The sequence below is a fragment of the Paroedura picta genome, chromosome 6 (assembly GCF_049243985.1).
Source record: "Paroedura picta isolate Pp20150507F chromosome 6, Ppicta_v3.0, whole genome shotgun sequence".
In the NCBI taxonomy this organism is placed as follows: domain Eukaryota; kingdom Metazoa; phylum Chordata; class Lepidosauria; order Squamata; family Gekkonidae; genus Paroedura; species Paroedura picta.
Window position 1 is genome coordinate 20,760,618 of NC_135374.1, and position 20,505 is coordinate 20,781,122.

The 20,505-nt window shown below is 42.3% G+C and overlaps 2 protein-coding genes across 8 annotated transcripts in view; one reads left to right on the plus strand and one right to left on the minus strand.

The window, feature by feature from the left end:
• Position 1: 1 nt before the first annotated feature.
• On the plus strand, positions 2–18,066 carry MPHOSPH8 (M-phase phosphoprotein 8). 3 transcript variants are annotated; one of them, XM_077341644.1, is made up of 14 exons: positions 2–230; positions 2,272–2,427; positions 3,101–4,246; positions 5,895–5,994; positions 6,443–6,670; positions 7,426–7,554; positions 7,638–7,726; positions 8,412–8,552; positions 11,464–11,550; positions 12,024–12,178; positions 13,093–13,247; positions 14,423–14,550; positions 16,589–16,672; positions 17,040–18,066. In XM_077341644.1, the coding sequence occupies exons 1-14, from the start codon at positions 69–71 to the stop codon at positions 17,079–17,081; spliced, it is 2,802 nt and encodes a 933-aa protein (XP_077197759.1). In that variant the 5' UTR covers positions 2–68; the 3' UTR covers positions 17,082–18,066. The 3 variants fall into 3 exon arrangements, with proteins under 3 accessions (XP_077197759.1, XP_077197761.1, XP_077197760.1); XM_077341646.1 differs by having other exon boundaries at positions 7,429–7,554; XM_077341645.1 differs by having other exon boundaries at positions 3,104–4,246.
• A 372-nt stretch (positions 18,067–18,438) lies between these two features.
• The window catches only part of PSPC1 (paraspeckle component 1), a 66,893-nt gene continuing 64,826 nt past the window's right edge, over positions 18,439–20,505 (minus strand). For all 5 annotated transcript variants that reach the window (XM_077341651.1, XM_077341650.1, XM_077341652.1 and 2 more), the window contains one exon: positions 18,439–20,010. The gene's annotated coding sequence lies outside the window, so the exon portion shown is untranslated. The remainder of the gene's footprint in view (positions 20,011–20,505) is intronic.

The following is a 20,505-nucleotide window of genomic DNA, read 5'->3' on the forward strand; positions in this document are numbered from 1 at the left end:
GGGGAGCGAATGTCGCAGCGACTCGAGGCGCCCGACGGCTGAGGAAGGGGGAACGAACCGGCCCCAAGATGGCGGCGGCCGTGAGCGAGGTGGCCGAGGCGGCGGCCAAGGAGAAGGCGGAGGCCGCCGGGGAGAAGGGCGGCGGGGGAGGCGGCGGCGGCGACGACAGCGAGGAGGACGAGGACGACGTCTTCGAGGTGGAGAAGATCCTGGACGTGAAGACTGAAGGGGTGAGGCTGCAGGGGGCGGGCCTCGCGCGGGAAGAGCGCAACGCCCCGGGTCCTTCCCCGCGCAGCGGCAGCAGGAGGAGGAGGAGGAGGAGGGAGAGGGTCGCCTCTCTTCTGCTCTTCTGGGGCGGGGGGTGATCGCATGGGAGTGGGCTGGTTCCTGCTGGAGTTTTGTTTGTTTTGCAAGAGCTTTCTTATACACCTCTCAGGTGCCTTTCCACCTAGGAAGCCATTAGGGGATGAAGAAGGCGATCGGGATTACCTGTGCCCCTCATTCCGAAGCTTGGGTGCTTCAGGACCAAATTCTTCAGCGTCCCAGTTAATAAATAAGATGGAAATTCCCACTTGTCTGTGACAGTCAAATTGAACAGGAGTCCAGTGGACCTTGTCAAAACTAGCCAAATTCGTTGGGGCGTAAACTTTTGCTGAGTTGTCCCCCATTCTGTTGGGCGCCTGAAATGTTCGTTTGTTTGGGTGCTTCATAAGTGCGTCTGCCTCACGCATCTGATGAAGTAAGCCCTGGTATGTAAAAGCTTATGCTGAAATTTTCTTAAAGCACTGCTCGCCTTCTGTTCAAATTTTAGCCACAGCGGACCAACGTGGCAGCGAGCGTAAGTCAGTCATCCCAAAGAATGGCTAACTTGACTTTAGCCATTCCTGCTTTGAAGGAAATCCTTGGATCTGTAATACTTCTTATTTACAATGTTTAATTGACCATAATGTGCAATTGCTGCACTTTTTTACACAGTGCTTATGTTAGAAAAATAACATAAACATATGGCGGTAATATCATCATCACCTAATAAAAAGTCATCTGGTTTACTGAACAAGAAAGAACATGATTGTGCACTTCAAATTGTGTTTCATTGCAGATGCAAAGTTATTTCAGTCCAATCATGCAGTCCACTCATTTCCCCTGTCAATAAATGAAGAATTGATTATACACTCTAGTTTCATCATATCCTTTTTCTCTAGGTTGCAGCAAGCACGTAAATTTCAAATAGTTACATAATGGTCAACCAGTTCTACATTTCCCAGTGTTTCATTGTTTCAATCTCTTTTCCTCTCTTGTCTGGGCAATGAAATACTGGGGTAGTGAATAGGAATTCCCTAACATAATTTAGCAAAGTAAGACAGAAATGAAGTGGCACCTTTAAAACTAATCAAGTTTATTCTAGCATAAACCTTGATGAATCTCAATACTGCCATTTGATTTCTGTTTTGCTTCAATACGGCAGACTAACACAGCTATTACAGTTCCCTGGTTTCTTTGAGACAAACTTACTTAGTCTTCAGTGTATCACACCCATCTCTCAATTTTAGGGGAGGATGGGAAAGTCTTACCACTTGGATATAAAAGGCAGTAGTTGAAAATAGCAGGCAGATATTTTTCTGTTATGTTCTGCTGACGATCTGCACCGAGAGATGCATACTGCTGTGTTGTGGCCGCACAAACTAGATAACACAAATACCTTCCGTGTCTGCTTTGAACATGCCTACTCCACTTACTAAAAGCTTTTCACTGTCCAGTGCCAACATTGCTCATAGCTGTGAATAAATGCCAGCATTCACCCTTTGTTTCCTGCTACTTTATTATAAGGTGGAGCCCCATGAGGAATGGTATGCTTGGGGGTGGGAGTGTGTAGACTAAATGATTCTGGAATTTTGACCCTATTATTCACACCCAGCATTTTCCCTCCATGATTCTATGAGTCTCAGGGCAACAGTATCACCTTTCCTCCTTTTTTGCTATTGTTGTTGAAAAACTAGATCATATCAGCTCTCAGCATTGCAGATCTGGAGCACAAATGTTCCTCACTGGACTATTTTGGATGTTTTTATTTGGGTTAATATATTTTTCAACTTACCTAGAGGATCCCCCAAGTATATGGAATCATGTCGCTTGGTGTTGTTTTGCTTTTGGAATTTATATGAGCCACCCAGTTTTACTGTTAGACATTTAATTGTAATTCTGTAAAGAGCTATTTTGCTAATGAAAAATTCCCCTTTTTTGTATGTATATATCTCTGTCTGTGCTTAACAGGGCAAAATACTATACAAAGTGCGATGGAAAGGATATACATCAGATGATGATACGTGGGAACCTGAGGTTCATTTAGAAGACTGTAAAGAAGTGCTTCTTGAATTCCGAAAGAAGATAGTGGATACGAAGCCTAAACCTGTTAAAAAAGAGATTCAGGTAGATTGGATTTTATCTCTGATCATTCACTTTGATCTTCGGGATAGGTCTGTGGCTCAATGGTAGAGCACATGTTTCACGTGGGGAAGGTCGGGGAGTCAGTCCCTCTTGGGACATCTACAGTTAAAGGGACTGGGAAGCAGACGATGCAAAAGGCTGATCACAGAGTGCTGCTGCCAGTCAGAGTGTACTGCACTGACCCTGATAAATTTCAGGTCTACCTCAGTATAAGGTAGCTTCATGTTCACTCAATAATTGATGTTTAGGTCTATTTTCTGTGGTCAGTGCTGGTACCCCTTTAACTGCACTCTGGTTGTATAAGGTTTGATGACTTCTGAGATTCTAATGACCCAGAAGGTGATTTGCTTTACTGAAAAATGCAATGTCTGTCTTTACACTATGCATTTCTGTTCTGTTTTAGTTTTTGAACAAATTGTTGTTTGGGAATCTTGTGCTTTCTACATATCCTGATATTGCCAAACCCCTTAGGAGACACACAGAATTATAGAGATCTTTCAGAGGTTGAGCTTGATAAGTCATTGGATTAAAAATAGTGAAATTTCAATTTCTGCAGGCCTCAGCTGAACGAGAGGTGTGTTAAATGCTAAATGATTTAAATACATTTTGTCCTCTCTCTCTGTCGTCCTTTCCACACACCCCACTCCCTGCCCAGAAGCTTCCTTTAAATGATGACTTATTTGAAGCAGATTCCGAAGCAGACAGTGACTGGCAGAGTGATGCAAAAGGAGACCTCTCTCCAAAGAAAAAAAAGAAAAAATCTAAAGAGAGGGAGGACAAAAACCAAGAAGAGATGAGAAAGAAAAAATCTAAATCAGTAAAAAGCAAAGAGAGGCCTGAGCTAGAACATGAAAATTCCTCTGACAGTTTGGCTTCTGATTCAAAACCAAAGAAAAGAACTTCAGAGGCAAAAGAGGAGGCAAAAGATTCCAAAAAACAGAGGCGAGAAGATTCAAAAGACAGCAGTAAGAAGAAAGGAGAGTGTAAAGATATAAAGAAAAAAATAAAAGAGGAGTCTAAAGAAAGTAAACACTTACAAAAGGATAAATCCAGTTCTTTGCAGTTAGGTGTCGAACCCAGCATGCTGGATGATTCTTTTTTTCAAGGTGTTGATAATGAAACTGGGGGTTCTGACTCTGACAGCAGTGAGGAGAAGCATAAAATATTTCCTAGGAAAGATCCCGCAGAAAGGGAAAGTGTGCCACGGTTGCCAGCTGTTGAAAGGCAGCTAGACAGTTCAACAAGCACAGATGATAGTTCCGAAGTGAAAGTGAAGAGGAAGAAGAAGAAGCACAAAAGGGCTGAGGAATCTGAGGACAGTAGAAAAGTGGACACCAAAGACAAGCCCCTGGAGAAGAAAAGCATGCACAAAAAGCAGAAGCCACCAGAGAAAGCAAAATTGGCTGCTGAGTTAGAGAATAAGAAACCTGTTATTGCTGCCCCAGTGCAAAAAGGCTCAAAACTGTCCACCGATGAGCGAGGGCGCAAATCTACAGACTCTGTAGGGGAGGTAAGCAATCACATGAAGCATAAGAACAAAGAGGCAAAATCAGGCCACGTCCATGCAAGGGATGTGCTGCTGCAAAAGTCCGCCATTATGGATGGCAAAGATAAAAGTATCAACTGGAGAGCTGATGAGGAGAAAACGAAAGAGAGGCATTCTATAGGGGAGAGTCTGTTTGAAAAATTTGTCCTGGATTCTGACTGCAGTAAAGGAGGGAACACAGCCAGCAAGAAGGGGCTCTCTAAAAATGATCTCAATGCAGAGGACATCTCAAAAGACAGAAGCACATTATCTAAGGTAACTTTAAAAGTTGCTATAAGGTTCTTGATTTGTTTCCGTGTATCTCTTTCTATCTTGTTTTCCAGATGTATGTGTGGAAGGGTTCGAATCATGTTACACCTATCATTCCCACCCACCCCCAATCTTCAGCTGTTTTCCGAGTTCTTTGGATTATATTAAATGGTTATAATGAACATAAGGCTGAAAATCTTGATTTCTGCTTCTGAGGACACAAATTGCTTTATCTGTGTTACTTCATTAACTAAAGAACTTCAGTGTTCTAGCATTTTCCTAGTCAGTTTTGTAAAAGAGTAACTGATAATATATTCCATCACACTATTGTAGTGGTGAGAGTGGCTAGCATCTGGGAGACCTAGGTTCAGGGGAAGAATTCTGTGCCCTGGAAGTTTTCTGGGTGACCTTCAGACAGTCACACACTCTTAGCCTAACCTAAGGTTTCTTAGGATGAAAAACAGAAGAAAAGGGTAAAAGGGTAAAAGCTCCTTTGGGTTTCCACTGGTGAGGAGGGCAGGGTATGAATTAAGTAAATTTTTTAAAAAATTCTTTTTTGAAAGCCTAAGGGAATTCCCCGTTTCTTTTCCTGGATTTTCACATTGTGAACTGGAGACACATTCTTGATATGTCATTTGTCATCTTCTTCCCAGTTCTTGCTTGTGATTGCACTTTATAGGAATACTTGATCCATCTTTGCCAGAACATGAGTCCTTTTCAGTCACGGTTCTGGGCTGCTCAGGTATGTTACGCAAGCAAGATTGCTAGGAAAGACGGATAGCAGTGTTATTTAGGAGGGTGTATTGATACGGGTTGGTATGCAAGACAGGATTTTTATCAGATTAATAATTAGTGTTGTGTTACATTTTTTTAAATTATAGGCAATTTTAATTGTTGCCTTCTTGCATATTCTGTGATCTGCCCTGAGCGGTCTGTAAGAAGTGAGGAATATAAATATATATATTTAAAATAAATCAACTAATTGCCTTCTAGTGATCAAAACCACTTTCTGTGTTGCTCAGGAATGTACAAACCCTTGTGTTTACTTTAAAGTAGGTTTGAATCTTGGCCAAAATCTTTGAAGTCGTGTTTTTAGGTGTATTCTTTCATTGGCTATATGCTTCAGTTTGGAATAGGGAGGCTATATTTTTGTTGGTTCTTAAGACTATCTACAAATTTGCATCCAAACTGTTCCAAAGTTTGCAATTTGTTTCATGTAGTTATGAACTACATAACATTTCGAGAACATGAATCTGTGTCCTGCTACTATAATACAGGATGTAGTATTTGTTGTTGCAGATAAGGTGTATACTGCAAACATGTTTAAGAATAGTGCTTTTAGCACAATTCTGTGCAGAAAATAATTAAGCTGCCAGAAAATGTTGTTCTTGCCCCTGCCCCACCACCCGAAAAGGGGGGAAATTTTGGCAGAGTATCATCAGGTCACACGTGACTAATGGCAATCCTGTAGGGTTTTTATAGCACTCATGGGTGGTTTTCCATTGCTTGCCTATGCAGAGTGACCCTGGTATTCCTTCATGGTCTCCCATCCAAAGAGCCGACCGTACTTAACTTCCACTTGGGCTTGCCTGGGATATCCAGGTCAGGGCAGAAAAAAAAGAATACAGTTTTTATATTTAGCTCTCATTTCTAGGATAAAGAAGCCAAAAAAATTGAAGTAAAAGGTAAACCCCCAAAGAGACATGATTCTGAAAAGGAAGAAAAGAGCAGAAAAGAACAGAAGGGATTCAAAAGTAAGTGTGAAACTCTTAATGGCTCCAGCATGAACTACATAACATTTTGAGAACATGAATCTGTGTCCTGCTACTATAATACAGGATGTAGTATTTATTGTTGCAGATAAGGTGTATACTGCAAACATGTTTAATCTTGCGTATAATTTGGCCTAACTTATCTAGTGCTAATATCTTGGGGAGACGTTAGTCTAACAAAGATTACTTTTGGTATATGTTTTATTTTCTTGGCATTCATTCATCTTACAACAATACTTACACCATTCAGCTGCTGAATAAATTGGGCCATAAATGGATGGTTTATGGGAAATCTGAATCCAGGCAGGCCTCCTTTAGGAGTGATCTTGTGACCACCTTCTGCAGCTTGGCTGCCTCCGTAAAGGACTAATTGCATTGTGGGTGTGCAGTAAATCTTTATGCAGCGATTATGACAGACTCTCTATTCTAGGTTTGAAGGAGATCAAAAGTGCATTTGACATCTTCAGCATCTCTTCGGAAGAAAAAAACGAATACTTGGACAGTCGAAAGAAAGACGAGTCTGTGCAGGACTATCGATCTACAGAGGAACTGAAATCGAGAGATAGGTATAAGGAGAGTAAGAGCACAAGAGATGAGACAGATACTTGGGCTTACATTGCTGCAGAGGGTGACCGTGATGCCATCGAGGATTGTTCAGGTAAGATCATGGACATCCTTGCTGGGAGTAAGTGCTAGATGCAGCAAAGGATTTAGAATGCTTAAGACTGGCACCTTTAAGAATGCCTTCATACTCGGGACCCAAGCACTGAGAACTACATTCTTTTCCCCTTACCCACTCTTTTTAGCTCTTTGCATCCCCTCAGTGCTCTACAGTCCAGCAGCCCGGTGTTCTCTGGAGTGGCATGTGTTAGCTTTCCTGGGCTCGAGGGACAAGGCAAATCACTCGGAAACCTTTTTGGACCTTGAACTGGCAGGACCTCTCAAGTCCACAAGTGATGCTGCCAAATATTCTTGGGAGTCTTATCAGGGGACAAGCCTTGGAGGGAACGTTGAATGTATAATGAGAACAGCAAATGTGCTGCTTTAGTGGCAGGTAGTCTGTGGAGGGCAAATAGGTTAATACACTGGTATGCAGGTGCCTAGCTTCTGTTTCCACTGGGATTTATTATTTGTCATCAAAGTGGGTGGTTCCAAAGGCATTTCTGCACCCAGGTGCTTCACAACACTGTTTCAAAGCATCTTTGAGAATATCAGAGGCCGAGAGAGAAGCAGTAGGAGGTTTGCAGTTGGTAGCAGTGTCAGTCCTCTTCTCTGAACAGAACTCCTCTCATGTTGGTTTCTATTTATCCCAAAATTCGCAAAAAAGATGGTGACATACTGATGACAAAACTTATCAGGGTATCTCCCACCCACCCACCCCCTTTTTTTTCCCTCCTGAAAATCCCATCTCAGTAGAGACAAAGCAACAAACTGTGAGTTTGGGGATGGACATGCAACTGGAGTGGCTGACACTAGAAGATTTTCAGAAGCACCTTGATGGAGAAGATGAGAACCATTTGCCAGCGCAAGTGATATCCTCCAGTGAGTAAACGCAACAGAGCTGGGGCAGTTTGTTACTTGGCATTTGCAGCTGATTTATTTCTGTCTAATTTGCTCTCTTCTAGCTCAGCTTCGTGATGGTGTTAAAAATGGACATTATGCTACAGTAAAGATGGCACTAAATTCCAATGAAGAATATAATCTCGATCAGGAGGTAACCAGTTTATTTATTCTTTTAATTAACCTAGTGTTCTTTGGATAAAAAAAACTGCAGGGATCTAGTAATTTAAGCATTTCGGTAAATGCAAGATTGTATAAATGCTGAAGAAAGTATGCTGGCCTGTTAAGTTGAACGTGGCACGCTAAATAACTTGGATCCGTGGAGTAATTGTTTAACCCTTTGCAGTGAGATCATTACTTACCTCCATGACATCTGTGAAAGATCATTTCTTGCCTCCATGATGGATTACTTGTCTCCATGACATCTTTGAACCACATTGTGGTTTATCCATTGACTGAAGATGGGGTTTTCCTCTTGGTCTGTGCTGACAGAAGCAGGAGTACAAACTTGGCTTGGCCAGTATTTTTTTTCCAGAGCCAGTCATTCGCAGTACCTGTGTGAAATGTTAGAAGAGTTGCTAGCCAGTATAATTCTTCTGGGTAAGGTGGGCCATAGACAATATGGGATGAGCACTTCCATGCTGTACACTGAATATGTTCTTAAAGAATGGGGAAATTCCTTAACCAAAATGAGTTCTTCAAAAAAAGAAAAAAAGTTAAGCCTGGCTCCATGAGTGACCCCTCAGCAGCAGCTAGCTTGTACGTCTTACGTAGCATAACAGTTGTAGTTGCAACATCTTTACCCTTGGAAACCAAACATTAATGGACCACTGTTGCAGGATTCTAGTGGAATGACTCTTGTGATGCTCGCCGCTGCAGGAGGTCATGATGACATACTTCGACTTCTCATCCGGAAAGGCGCTAAAGTGAACTGCAGGCAGAAAAATGGAACCACTGCACTGATTCATGCAGCGGAAAAGGTGGGTTCCTTTTCTGCCTACTTTTCTTTTTTCCCTCCAGAACTTCTGTCGGAACATTTCCCCCCAGCTTGCTTGGAAGAAGTGGGTTAAATGAAGCAACAGCTTCATTTAACCCACTTCATTCTGCTTAGCTGCTTGGCTTGTGAAGCTTCCCAATTGTCACAGTTTTGGCTGTTATAACAAAATTTCTCAATTACGGAAACCAGTCTAATCTGGCATGCTGGGTTTGATTCCCGGCTCCCCCACATGCAGCCAGCTGGGTGACCTTGGGCTCATCACAGCCCTGATAGAGCTGTTCTGACCTAGCAGTCCTTTCAGAGCTCTCTCAGCCTCACCTACCTCACAGGGTGTCTGTTGTGGGGAGAGGAAGGTGATTATAAGCTGCTTTGAGACTCCTTCGGGTGGGGAAAGCTAGGTATAAAAACCAACTCTTCTTTTTCTAATCATTTATTTATTTTTATTTATTAATTAGATTTCTATCCCACCACTCCCCGTGGCTCGTGGTGGGTTACAACAAAAAACCTACAATAAAAACCCAAATAAATTGCAACACTACAGTAAAAAAACCCAATAAAATTATAAATCGAATTCCCCACAGTTCCCACAATGTCCAAGATGGCAGACTAATACCAAACTCACCCAATCTCCACCAGGGGGCAGGGGTCATTGATCAATATCCCGCCTAAGATTGACCCAGGGGGGGTCCAGTTCTTCCTAGCGCGCCAGCCTCAACCATAAACCTGGCGGAAGAGCTCCGTCTTGCAGGCCCTGCGGAATGCCGAAAGCTCCCGCAGGGCCCGTAGCTCTTCCGGGAGCTCATTCCACCAGGTGGGGGCCTTGGTTGAGGCCAGACGCACCTCCTGGGGGCCAGGTATGACCAGCAAGTTCGAACCCGCAGAGCGTAAAACCCTGTGGGGGGCATAACAGGGAGAGACGGTCCCTCAATTATGTGGGTCCCAGACCATGCAGTACTATACATATTCAAAGACCTGTATTCTTTAATCTTTAGATCCAGAAATTGCCCATCCATTTTGCCTTCCTTGTAAAAAGCTAATAAAAGGTTTCTACTCTGTCATAAAAATGGTTGTTAATTTTTCTCTAACCAAAACAGTAAGCTTAACAATTTCAGCCAGTTCTAACAACTATAGTAACAGTCTACTATTGGAGGTAATTTTCAGTTTTATCAGTTCTGTGTATATAGAATTCTTGCTTCTGTTGTCATATATCTAAACATAGTGTCATGATAATTTCCTTTCATTATTGATCCATTTTTAATGTGTTTCTTCTAAACTAGTTTTAACCTTTTTAGATTTTTCCCTTCTTCTGAGAAATATTGAGTCCATTTATATTCCACATCAAAAATTTGTAATCCATATTTAGGTCTTAGTGTATTCAGAGTTTCACTTTTTTCACCTGCTGGTTATTACCACCAGTCATAGTCTGATGTTTGTGGAGTTTTTGAGTTTTCCCCTTCTTTTTTATATCTTTCAATAAACTCTCTTTAAAGACTGAGTTCAATCTGGATCTCTGTTCTTGAAATGTGAAGATGACTCCTTCAAGTTTATCCCATCGAAATGTAATCTGTTCCTGATTACACTTATCTGAAGGAAAGGCATAATCTTTCCTTTTCTTTAGAATTCTTTGTGAGATTTCCTTAAGTATTATTATATCCTATCTTGAGCTCCATCTTGGAAAGCTCCATCTTGTTGTACGATTCTGACTTTAGTAGATTTCTTCACAAATTGAACTAGTGAGTCCCATGGAGCTTTCCTCATAGTTGCAAATTGGGAATTCACTTCCATCCGTATATCTTCCTCCAGGAGTTCCAAGAATTCTGCAAATGCGTTAACTACTCTTTGTCATATATCTTCTCCCTTTATATCTGTAATATTTCTCAGCCTTAAGAAATGCTCCTTCTGTTTGAGTTCCAAGAGTACCAAATTATCTAAGCTTGTTTCTAGTTGTATATGTCCACATCCATCTTTGTTTCCAGTGTTACATTTTTCTCTTTAATGGATTGAGCTTCCTTTGAGAGAAAATGTATAGAGTTCTTGAATTTCTTGATAGTATCTAATTTACATAGACTCTCATCCAATTTCTGGTTCATTTGTATCAAACATTTCTGAAAAGAGTCCATATTTGGCTCTTCAGGTATTTCCTGAGAGTTAATTTTTAGGAACCATCTTTCTTGTAAAGCTTAAAAAATTGTATAATATCTTCAACAACCAGGAAATAATAATTTTTGTAATCTACAAGATGTATTAATAAATAATCAAGAGGTAATTACACTAGATGGTAGTATTGTATCAAAAATGAATTTTGTTTAATGGCCAAGTCTTGCCTTGTTTACATTCTACAATATGCAATGAGATTTTCCCCAGGCTAATTTTAACAATCACAGATTTAAATCTGTTTTTCCATATTTAAATCCAGTGTTTTGGTAATTGAACAAAAGACAATTTATCTTTCATTTAGTATATAAAGGAAATAGTTTGCTCTTACCTTTCAGAACATTTCCAAGATGGGATTAGAGTTTTTGTCCAAATATGAGTATGAGAAATAGATTTTTTTTCCTTTCTAGATGTCTTAAACTTTGAAGAAAAGAGAAGATAACTGCAGTAATTTTTTTCTGTCACAAGTTCACTCTCACACTTGTAATTCCTTTGATGCTTCTTAGCATCCATTGGCATCCGTGAGATTCAAAGAAACCTTCTAAAAGCAACTGGAAGCAAAGATAATAAACAACTGGAAACCCTTTAACTATTGGGTTTTCCAGCCGTGAGACATGCAAAATTGCATCCTGCAGCCATCGCCCTTACTTTGATACAATTCTGTGTTTGTCTGGCTTTCTATATGCTGTGTGCACTTTAGCATATTTACATTTTAACATTGTTGTTTGTGTTTCTTGTAGAACAACCTAACGACAGTTGCCATCCTTTTGGAAGCTGGGGCATGTGTGAATTTGCAGCAGAATACCGGTGAAACTGCTTTAATGAAGGTATGTGTCATTCTTTTGCTTACATGACTTGCAAATCCAAAGGCCTGCAGTTAATCTGAGCAGGTCTGCTCAGACAACATTAAAAACTCCTTTACACAAATCACTTCTCAAATGCAAACTAATTTGTAGTGCTGGAAATCCTCGGATCCGTTGCTAAAACCCCATATCACGTTGTTTAATGTGCAGCTTTGTGTAAAGCAGTGTGTTATGAATGAACTCGTTTGCTAGTATTAAACCTGAACTTGGCCTTCTCTTTTGCTTCTGTTGATCCACGAGGTTAATGTTTTTTACTATTAGAATTAGTATTATCCAAGCCCCAAACTCAAAGGGGAACATGATCTCACTTGAGTTTTTGTAATTCCATGACTTTGGACTCCTTTTCGTAGCGGTTTTTACTCCAGTACGTTCATATCCAACAAATATTTGAATGTCTTTACATGTTTACCGGCTGCTTGCTTAACTTTCGCACGTAGGCTTGTAAGAGAGGAAATTATGATATTGTCCGACTTATGATTGAGAGTGGAGCAGACTGCAACATCTCATCCAAGCATCAGAGCAACGCCCTCCATTTCGCTAAACAGTGCAATAACTTGCTAGTGTATGAGCTCCTGCGAAGTCATTTGGCCACGTAAGTGCTTCCTTGGAAGGATCCCAACTGAGGCCAAGCAGATTGTTTTCCGGGGGGGGGGGGGAGGCTACTCTGTTTGAACTCATCTGCACCAGTTCAGCCAGTGTTTCTAGTCAGGAAGTATAGCTGTGTACATATCCCTCCAGGCCCATCATTGGCCAGTTCGGGAGGGGGGAACAGGTCGTCATGACTGTCTGTGGTCATGTTGTTGTTGTTGTTAGGTGCGAAGTCGTGTCCGACCCATCGTGACCCCATGGACAATGATCCTCCAGGCCTTCCTGTCCTCTACCATTCCCCGGAGTCCATTTAAGTTTGAACCTACTGCTTCAGTGACTCCATCCAGCCACCTCATTCTCTGTCGTCCCCTTCTTCTTTTGCCCTCGATCGCTCCCAGCATTAGGCTCTTCTCCAGGGAGTCCTTCCTTCTCATGAGGTGGCCAAAGTATTTGAGTTTCATCTTCAGGATCTGGCCTTCTAAAGAGCAGTCAGGGTTGATCTCCTCTAGGACTGACCGATATGTCTGTGGTCATATCACCTGATAAATGTTTAACAAATTTTAAAAACCTTGGATGAGGAAGCCGCCTTAAATGCTTCCCTCTGCAGTAAGCGATGTTCTGCATTGCACAGCAAAAATGTCGCTGTGCAATGATCATCATGACAGAGGTAGATTTATGGGGGCAGGAGGGGTTATAACAGCCCATGTCTCTCCATAACTCAGAATACGTCTGCAACAATGTAGAGGCTCTCACCTGCCCTGCAGAAATTTGTGGTATCGGCACATTTCAGCTCTGCTGGTTTTGACAAAAAGCTTTTCTGTTTTTAGTAAGTCAGTTATAGTTCTGTATAAGAAGTAGCTTGCAGCAAGCACTGGAGCAGTTTGCCCAAGAAGCCGATAGTTTTCTGTTCTGTTTTAGGCTCTCACGAGTAGCAGAAGAGACAATCAAGGAATACTTTGAAGCCCGTCTTAGTTTGATGGAACCTGTGTTCGATATTGCATGTCACCGGCTCTGCGAGGGACCAGATTATTCTTTGGATTTCACCTACAAACCCCCACAGAACGTACCAGAAGGTTGTATTTTTAATACATTCCCCCCTCCTCCCAAAAACCTGTGTAAATATCTCTAACATCGTCCACTTAGAGTGAGAGAAGAGATGTGCCCAATGGTGATGCTTATCCTGTAGTTCTGTTGATGGCTGGCATGTTCTTGGGACAGTGGGGAGATGGGACTGTGAGAGCAGGGAAGGGTATCCAGACTTTACTGTGCAATTACTGGAATCAAAGTGTTGGCTCCCACGGATCCATTGCGCTGATGTGCTCCCCTCTGGCTCAAGGAGCCCTTTGCAGAGGCCAGAGGCCCTCCTACTAATGCCTAGCACGACTGTTCAAGGGGACCCAAACAGAAAGCACTAGGAGGGGCAACTGCTTTTCAGAATAAGTATTTGGAAGCGTCTCTACATTGGAAGCTTTATTTTCCAGGAGTACTTCTAGCAAGGTGAATTTTCTAAAACAGTCTTGATTTACACTAGGAGGTGCAGGCGGTGGCCGTCTAATCTCCGTGACACTCACATTCTGTGAGCCAGTGGAAGAGTTTTTATAAGCCGGGCACGGTTGCCTGGCTTATAAGAGCCAGCCTGGTGTAGTGGTTAAGAGTGGCGGCTTCTGATCAGGAGAGCTAGGTTTGATTGCAAGTGGGTGGGCAGAAGGGATTTTGTCTGAGCTTGGCTCTTGTGGCCTTCTCTTGCATGCCCAGGGAAATGTCAATTGCCAGACTGGCCAGGGATCCTGGGGGCTATTGGGGGGGGGCATCATCTGTACATGGAATTGGGGTCACTGGGTGGGCAATTAGTTGTGAATTTCCTGCATTCTGCAGGGGGTTGGACTAGATGACCCTGAAGGTCCCTTACCAGTCTATGATTCCCCGCTCCTCTACATGCAACCAGGTGGGTGACCTTGGCCTAGTTATAGTCCTGTTAGAGCTGGTCTCAAGGAGCCCTTTCTCTCAGGCCTCTCCTCCCTCACAGGGAGTCTGCTGGGAGAGGGCAGAAAGGCGATTTTAAGCCGCTTTGAGATTGTTTCGAGTAGTGGAAAGCAGTGTATAAAAACCAACTCTTCTGAGTCAGAATGTGGATCTTCCAGTTGTTTGAAGCAGTTGCACACGTTGACGTCGCTTTTATGACTTCTCCAGGAGGTCAGGTCTTTTTGTTGTGCTTTCTAAGATTATTCTGTTGTTTCCTTTCCCTCAGGATCTGGAATTCTTTTATTTATTTTCCACGCCAACTTCTTTGGGAAAGACGTCGTTGCTCGGCTCTGTGGACCATGCAGTGTACAAGCTGTAGTTTTGAATGACAAATTCCAGCTGCCTGTGTTCTTGGTAAATTCTTCCCGTTCTTTCTCTCGCATCCTAACTTCAAAAGTGTAACTTATGTTTTGTTTTTTTTAACAATTTGGTTTTCATTGGATCTCCAGTACTGCCAGCCCACACAGCTTGTTGGTCCCTGCAAGTCCCCCAACCTGGGAATCAGAAAGGATTGCAAAACCAGAGAGGAGCATGGGCAAGCAAGGTCTTGTGTGTCCGGAGTAGTGGTGTACATGCCCACCAGGGGCCCCTCCCTTTCTCCCTCCCTCCAGGTCCCTCATTGGCAATTGGGAGAGGGGGAAATGGATCAACATGACCATATATGGTCATAAAGGTAAAGGTAAAGGTATCCCCTGTGCAAGCACTGAGTCATGCCTGACCCTTGGGGTGACGCCCTCTAGCGTTTTCATGGCAGACTCAATACGGGGTGGTTTGCCAGTGCCTTCCCCAGTCATTACCGTTTACCCCCCAGCAAGCTGGGTACTCATTTTACCGACCTCAGAAGGATGGAAGGCTGAGTCAACCTTGAGCTGGCTGCTGGGATTGAACTCCCAGCCTCATGGGCAAAGCTTTCAGAGTGCTGCCTTACCACTCTGCGCCACAAGAGACTCTTGTATATATGGTCATATCACCTGATAAATGTTTTAAAAATATATTTAAAAATTAACTCCCACCCATTTGGGAAACCCTTTCAGGACCATCAGGAAACCTCAGTTTCATGAAACCCTGGTTCAGAATAGGCTTGTGCGCCAGGGGCCCAATCCGGCCAATTCTGCCTTGGCACCCATTAAAGTCAATGGCACCATTGAATTTAATGGCAAGTCCAGCATTCCCCTTTCCCAGGGGGCGGGGGCTCCAGTTCCAGCCTCCAAAATTTCAGGGTAGCTCCGGGAGGCTCTTCCCTGACCCCCCCCTCTTCCAAATTTCACAAATGGACCTCGGGGTCCACACCCAGGGGTTCCGAAAGCTCGTGTGTCAATGGCAGGCAGCAGGACTGTATGTATTGATGTCTAGGATCTCATTCAGGGTGCTGAAAGTGCTGTGACTTATTGAGGGAGTGAACTACTTAGACTGGGCTGGACTTCCTGCAAGTTGTTGTTGTTGTTGTTATTATTTCATTTATTTCCCGCCACTCCCTACAGGCTCGTGGCGGGTAACAATAGTCTTAAAATCCCCCATTGAAACCCCCGTTAAAAGACTATAAAATACCCAACACGGCGGAAAATACCCTTCTCCCCCTATCCGAACAAGGGCATTGGGGGATGGAGGGTGATGATGACTACTTCGGACCCCCCAGGGGGGCAGTGTTCTTCCTTGCCAATTGTTGGAGTTAGCATTTACCTCTTACCCTTCAGGTCAATAACTAGATAAGCCAAGTTTCCCATTACGTCCTTCTCATCCTCTCTGCTCCCTCCAAGCCCCACAGCCATTCTGCCTGGACAGAGCAGCTCACCCAACAGATCTCCCAAGTGAATGGGTGATGCTAACCGCTTCTGGCATCGGCCACCCTCATGCCTTCCTTCCCTTTGGCTCATTTGTGTTGGTAATAAAAAAACACCCACTTCATAAAAAGCACCTGAGTCCTTCTCCTCTACTGGGTTTTGCCCATCAGAAGCCACAGGGATTCACCAATCCTTTGCTACTCTTCTATAGACTTACACACTAAGTCTTAAAGGTGCTACTGGATGTTATTAGATTTACATAGTGAGCCTTATCAACTTACATACCGTAAGATGGCCATATTGGAATAATGTGCAGAGTTCTCATCACCACGTGTGTACTGCAGAACTAATTTAAATGGCTGTTAAAGGAAATTAAATCAATATATGGAAGGTATATCTGCTAAGGGCTATTAGCCATGACGGCACTGGATTTGGCGGCTCCTAGCCAAAATAACTGACTTGGATCATCTCCTCCTCCTAATGCAAAATGCTTCAGAAATAATGCTGCAAAGTATACTCGAGACAGCATGCAGAAATTCTTGGATACGCCTGACTGACCAGGAGCTTGATGATGATGCATTTGGTACATTCTTTTTCCCTCTTTATTTCAGGATAGTCACTTTATTTACTCCTTCAGCCCTGTTCCTGGTTCTAACAAACTCTTCATACGTTTGGTAGAAGCTCCTACTGCCAAGGTAATGCAAGCATGTGCTATGTGGGGCTGCAGCACTTCAAAAAACCTTTGTGGAACACAGTTAAATGTTCTAGGGGGCTGGCCTGATATGGTGCCCAGTGGTGACACCATAATGCTGGGGTTTGAGAGAGCATTTCTTGTGATGGCCACCTTATTGAAGCTAAGGTTTCCTTGTAAAGCATGTTAACATCTGTGTGTGAGCACGCGAGGCATTTGCCATGAGGCATAGGCCAATGCTTGTGAAATCCCGAGGAACCTTAATCTCCACTGAAGACACCAACTGGGCTTTCTTGAGAAATATTACACTAGTTTTACTGGAAAACTTAGCATGTTAACATCAGTAATTAGTGGAATTTTTTCTCTTACAGGTAAAGTTGCTCATAGGTGCATACCGAGTACAGTTGCAGTGACCTCACAAACCTAATATTGAGGCAATTCTTTTTATTGGAGTGCTTTCTCGATTATTTTTTTTGTTTAGTTTGAGTCTGATAAAGCAGTTTGGAACTCTTGTTGCATTCAGTACTCCAATAGTGCTTCAAGCCTCGGTTTCTTCTTGGACTCCACTCGTGTGTGAACCTGTGTGCTGGCTAGCAGATGTGCTGCTCAAGAATATGGGGTTGGGATGGTTCTATTTTGTATAGCTATAGCTGTATTTGTGCCAATGACTGTAATTCTATTTTTAAGCTGTAACATCCAGACTGCGTATCTCAGCATTTCCACAATGTGGAATGGTGCAAAGACCTTAAAGTAACCTTTTTTAAAAAAAAAGCCAAGTTCTTGATTACTTGTAAAAACTTAAATTTTGTTGTAACTACAGTGTTTATATTTAAGCTTCTATTCCTTTCTCCAAGAACTATACTTGCTGCTAATGTCAAGGTCAGAAGACAGGCAGAATTTCTGATTAATAAAGGACTGTTGCAAGTAAGCTATTAAGCAAAGTCAAAATTGGGGGGAGGGTTAGGAAGCATGAATTGGTTGGGGAAAAATGCAAAAAAAAAAGTTTCTAGTGTTCCTGATTTATAGTCAACAGTTACAGGGGAGAAAACATGGTTTTGCAAATACTTTCCAGTTATTTTTGTAAGACCAGCCACTTTTATAGATATTCTGATCTGCATTCATGAAATTTCCTGAAAAGTGTACCTGTTGCCCTATATGTGACCCATTTTTATTGGCTGACAACAGTGTTTTACTGGTTCTGTGCTAATAAAAATGTAAAATATCTGCATGGCTTATAGAAAACTACTTGTTTGCAACATTAAACATTGTGAAACAACCTTTAAGATAGTTTTTTGCTGTGTTGACTAGCACTTTTAGACCAATTAGCAGAATGGTGACTATACATTGTAATCACTGTTCTGTACCCGGTGTAATAATAATACATTTTATGGGAAGTAGCGCCCTTTTTGTCCTTTATGCTGTAAAAGCTGCAAGTAATCAAAAGCAGAACAGCCAGTTTTATGGAAGGGGTCAGAAAGAGAGCTATGAGCTGTGTAATGCTCTCTATCCGCTGCAGAGGGTTTGTGACTCACGGCCAGAGTACATACCTTACAAATAAATGGTCTCTGATTCACTTCTTGGCATCTCCAGTTGAGAGCAGATCCTTCTTCGGCTGAGGGCCTGCCCATTCCCAAAAGCCTGATTCCAACTGGCTACCACTCCAACTGACTACCTGCACTAGGGAAACATTTCATGGGGGCATACTAAGAACCTGACAGCTATAAAATAGGAATACGTGCTACGATGTTAAATAAAACAACTGAAACATCATTTGAAGCACAGAGCAAGTTTGCCTTTTATAAAATGGGTTCAATACATACAGTAATTTAGGGTTGTGCAGTTATTGTAACAAATCTCAGGCTTGGAAGTCTTTGAGAAAATGTAATTTTATAACCATTATGTAAATTTCTCTTGCAAAAAATTTATACAACCTACTAATGCAGAATCTGTTGAAATATTTATTACGCTTGAAGTTATTCACAGGTGCCTTTTTAATACCAATGCAGGAATACAAGACAGCAAATAACTTATTGGACCTATTTGGCTGTTTAAAATGTAATTTAAAATAAAGCACCAAGAATTACTGCAATTCTTCCACACTTCTTCCAGAACGCATAATCCAGTGCAATCCTACTCAGAAGTGTCTGTAGTCCATAGGGCTTATTTCCAGGAAACTTGGCACGGGTCTGTAAGAAAGCCCTGTTGACTCCAACAAGCTAGCCCCTGCCATTGGCATTGGGAAGCACATTATATATTGTATTCTAGTAGCCAAGTAAGCCAAGTCTATGGCTAGGTATGTGCATTTAGTTCAGCTGAACAAAAAAACCCAACAAAATAATTATCTAGATGCTGGTTTAGCTGACACAAATAAAAGCAGAATTTTTCCAGTTTTTATTTCGAGATATTCAGATGTACCAAACTCACTTCCCCCTCCCTTTCCAAGCCAGGGGAAGCAAAACAGACAACTGAAATGTGTGCTGGCCACTTAAATCTCACAGCTTGACAGGTCCACCCTGTTAGCCACTGAGTTTTAAATGGCCAGCAGCAGGATATTTGAGGAATACTGAAATTTTGGAGGGCCCACTGGACTCAAACCAGAAAAAAAGTGTTTTTTTGTATGTGTGTGTGTGCCCCCTATATATGGCCACTTGCTACTGTTCAATAGCCCCATCCTATGAAAACCTGGAAACATCAGAGGCAGGTGGGAGACAGAATGAAGCTGGAATGATAAACTTGTGAGATGCAGGCTTTGGGAGCGCATCCAAGAGATCCTGGGACAATATAATTGTAATACATAGACTAATGTAAGAGGTTCTGATGTTGTTCTCTTGTAACTTCTCAAAATATAATATTCTATAACACTAGGATTCGGGGGCACCCAATGAAATTTTCAGGAAAGGAGTTCAAGACAGATAAGGAAATACTCCTAGACTCAACAAATAAACTGGAATTCACTGCCAGTGGAGGTAGAGATGGCTATGAGCACAAACAGCCACTGATGGACCTCTCCTTGGATCTAACTTCCCTTTTAAAGCTACAAGCCACAGACAGTCTCCATCTCCAGAGACAGCAAACCAGTGGTGGTTGGCAGTACCATTAGCTAAGGCCTTGGTTTCTATGCCCTGTCTGCTGGCCCTCCAGGGTAACTAGTTGGCTGCTGTGTGAAGCAGTATGATCGACTACTAGATGGGCCACTGACTGGTATGATCCAGCAGGCTCTTATCTTCATTTCTTGTCTGATTTCTAAAGAGAACTGTTCCAGAAACTTTGCTTAGAAGAGTTCCATGAAGGTTCCTTCAAGACAAAACTTGAATCAGTTTCTTTGTAGGTCTCTTCCTCAACCTGAAACAAAACAAAACGCCAGAACATGATTGTCATTGCCAAATATGTCAGAAGTATTTCTCATATCTAACTAAAAAGGTTGCCCATATTTCTAGAGAGGAACTGAACTTTCCATGGTGTATAATAATTTGACACTATTGCCTGTGGCCAAACAGGATTGTTATTTGCTGCCCCCCTCTGAGAAATGTGCTTATCAGAAGCTACTGTCCTTTTGAACTACCTTTAAAATCCTGAAAATATGTTTTTTGTTAAGTTTATATAGAATATTATTTAATTATTATTATTATTCGATTTATTTCCCGCCACTCCCTACAGGCTCGTGGCGGGTAACAGCAGTCTTAAAATCCCCCATGAAAACCCCCACTAAAAGACTATAAAAATACCCAACACGGCGGTAAATACCACGAACAAGGGCATTGGGGAATGGAGGGTAATGATGAATACGTCAGACCCCCCCGGGGGGGCAATGTTCTTCCTCGCCAATCCCAGCCTCAT

Bases quoted from the DNA above. Each gene is read 5' to 3' on its own strand.
- MPHOSPH8 (XM_077341644.1), top strand. From the start codon at position 69: ATGGCGGCGGCCGTGAGCGAGGTGGCCGAGGCGGCGGCCAAGGAGAAG. The intron at 2,428-3,100 runs GTAGATTGGATT...CTCCCTGCCCAG, and splicing joins CTGTTAAAAAAGAGATTCAG to AAGCTTCCTTTAAATGATGA. The intron at 14,551-16,588 runs GTAAATTCTTCC...TCTTTATTTCAG, and splicing joins TCCAGCTGCCTGTGTTCTTG to GATAGTCACTTTATTTACTC.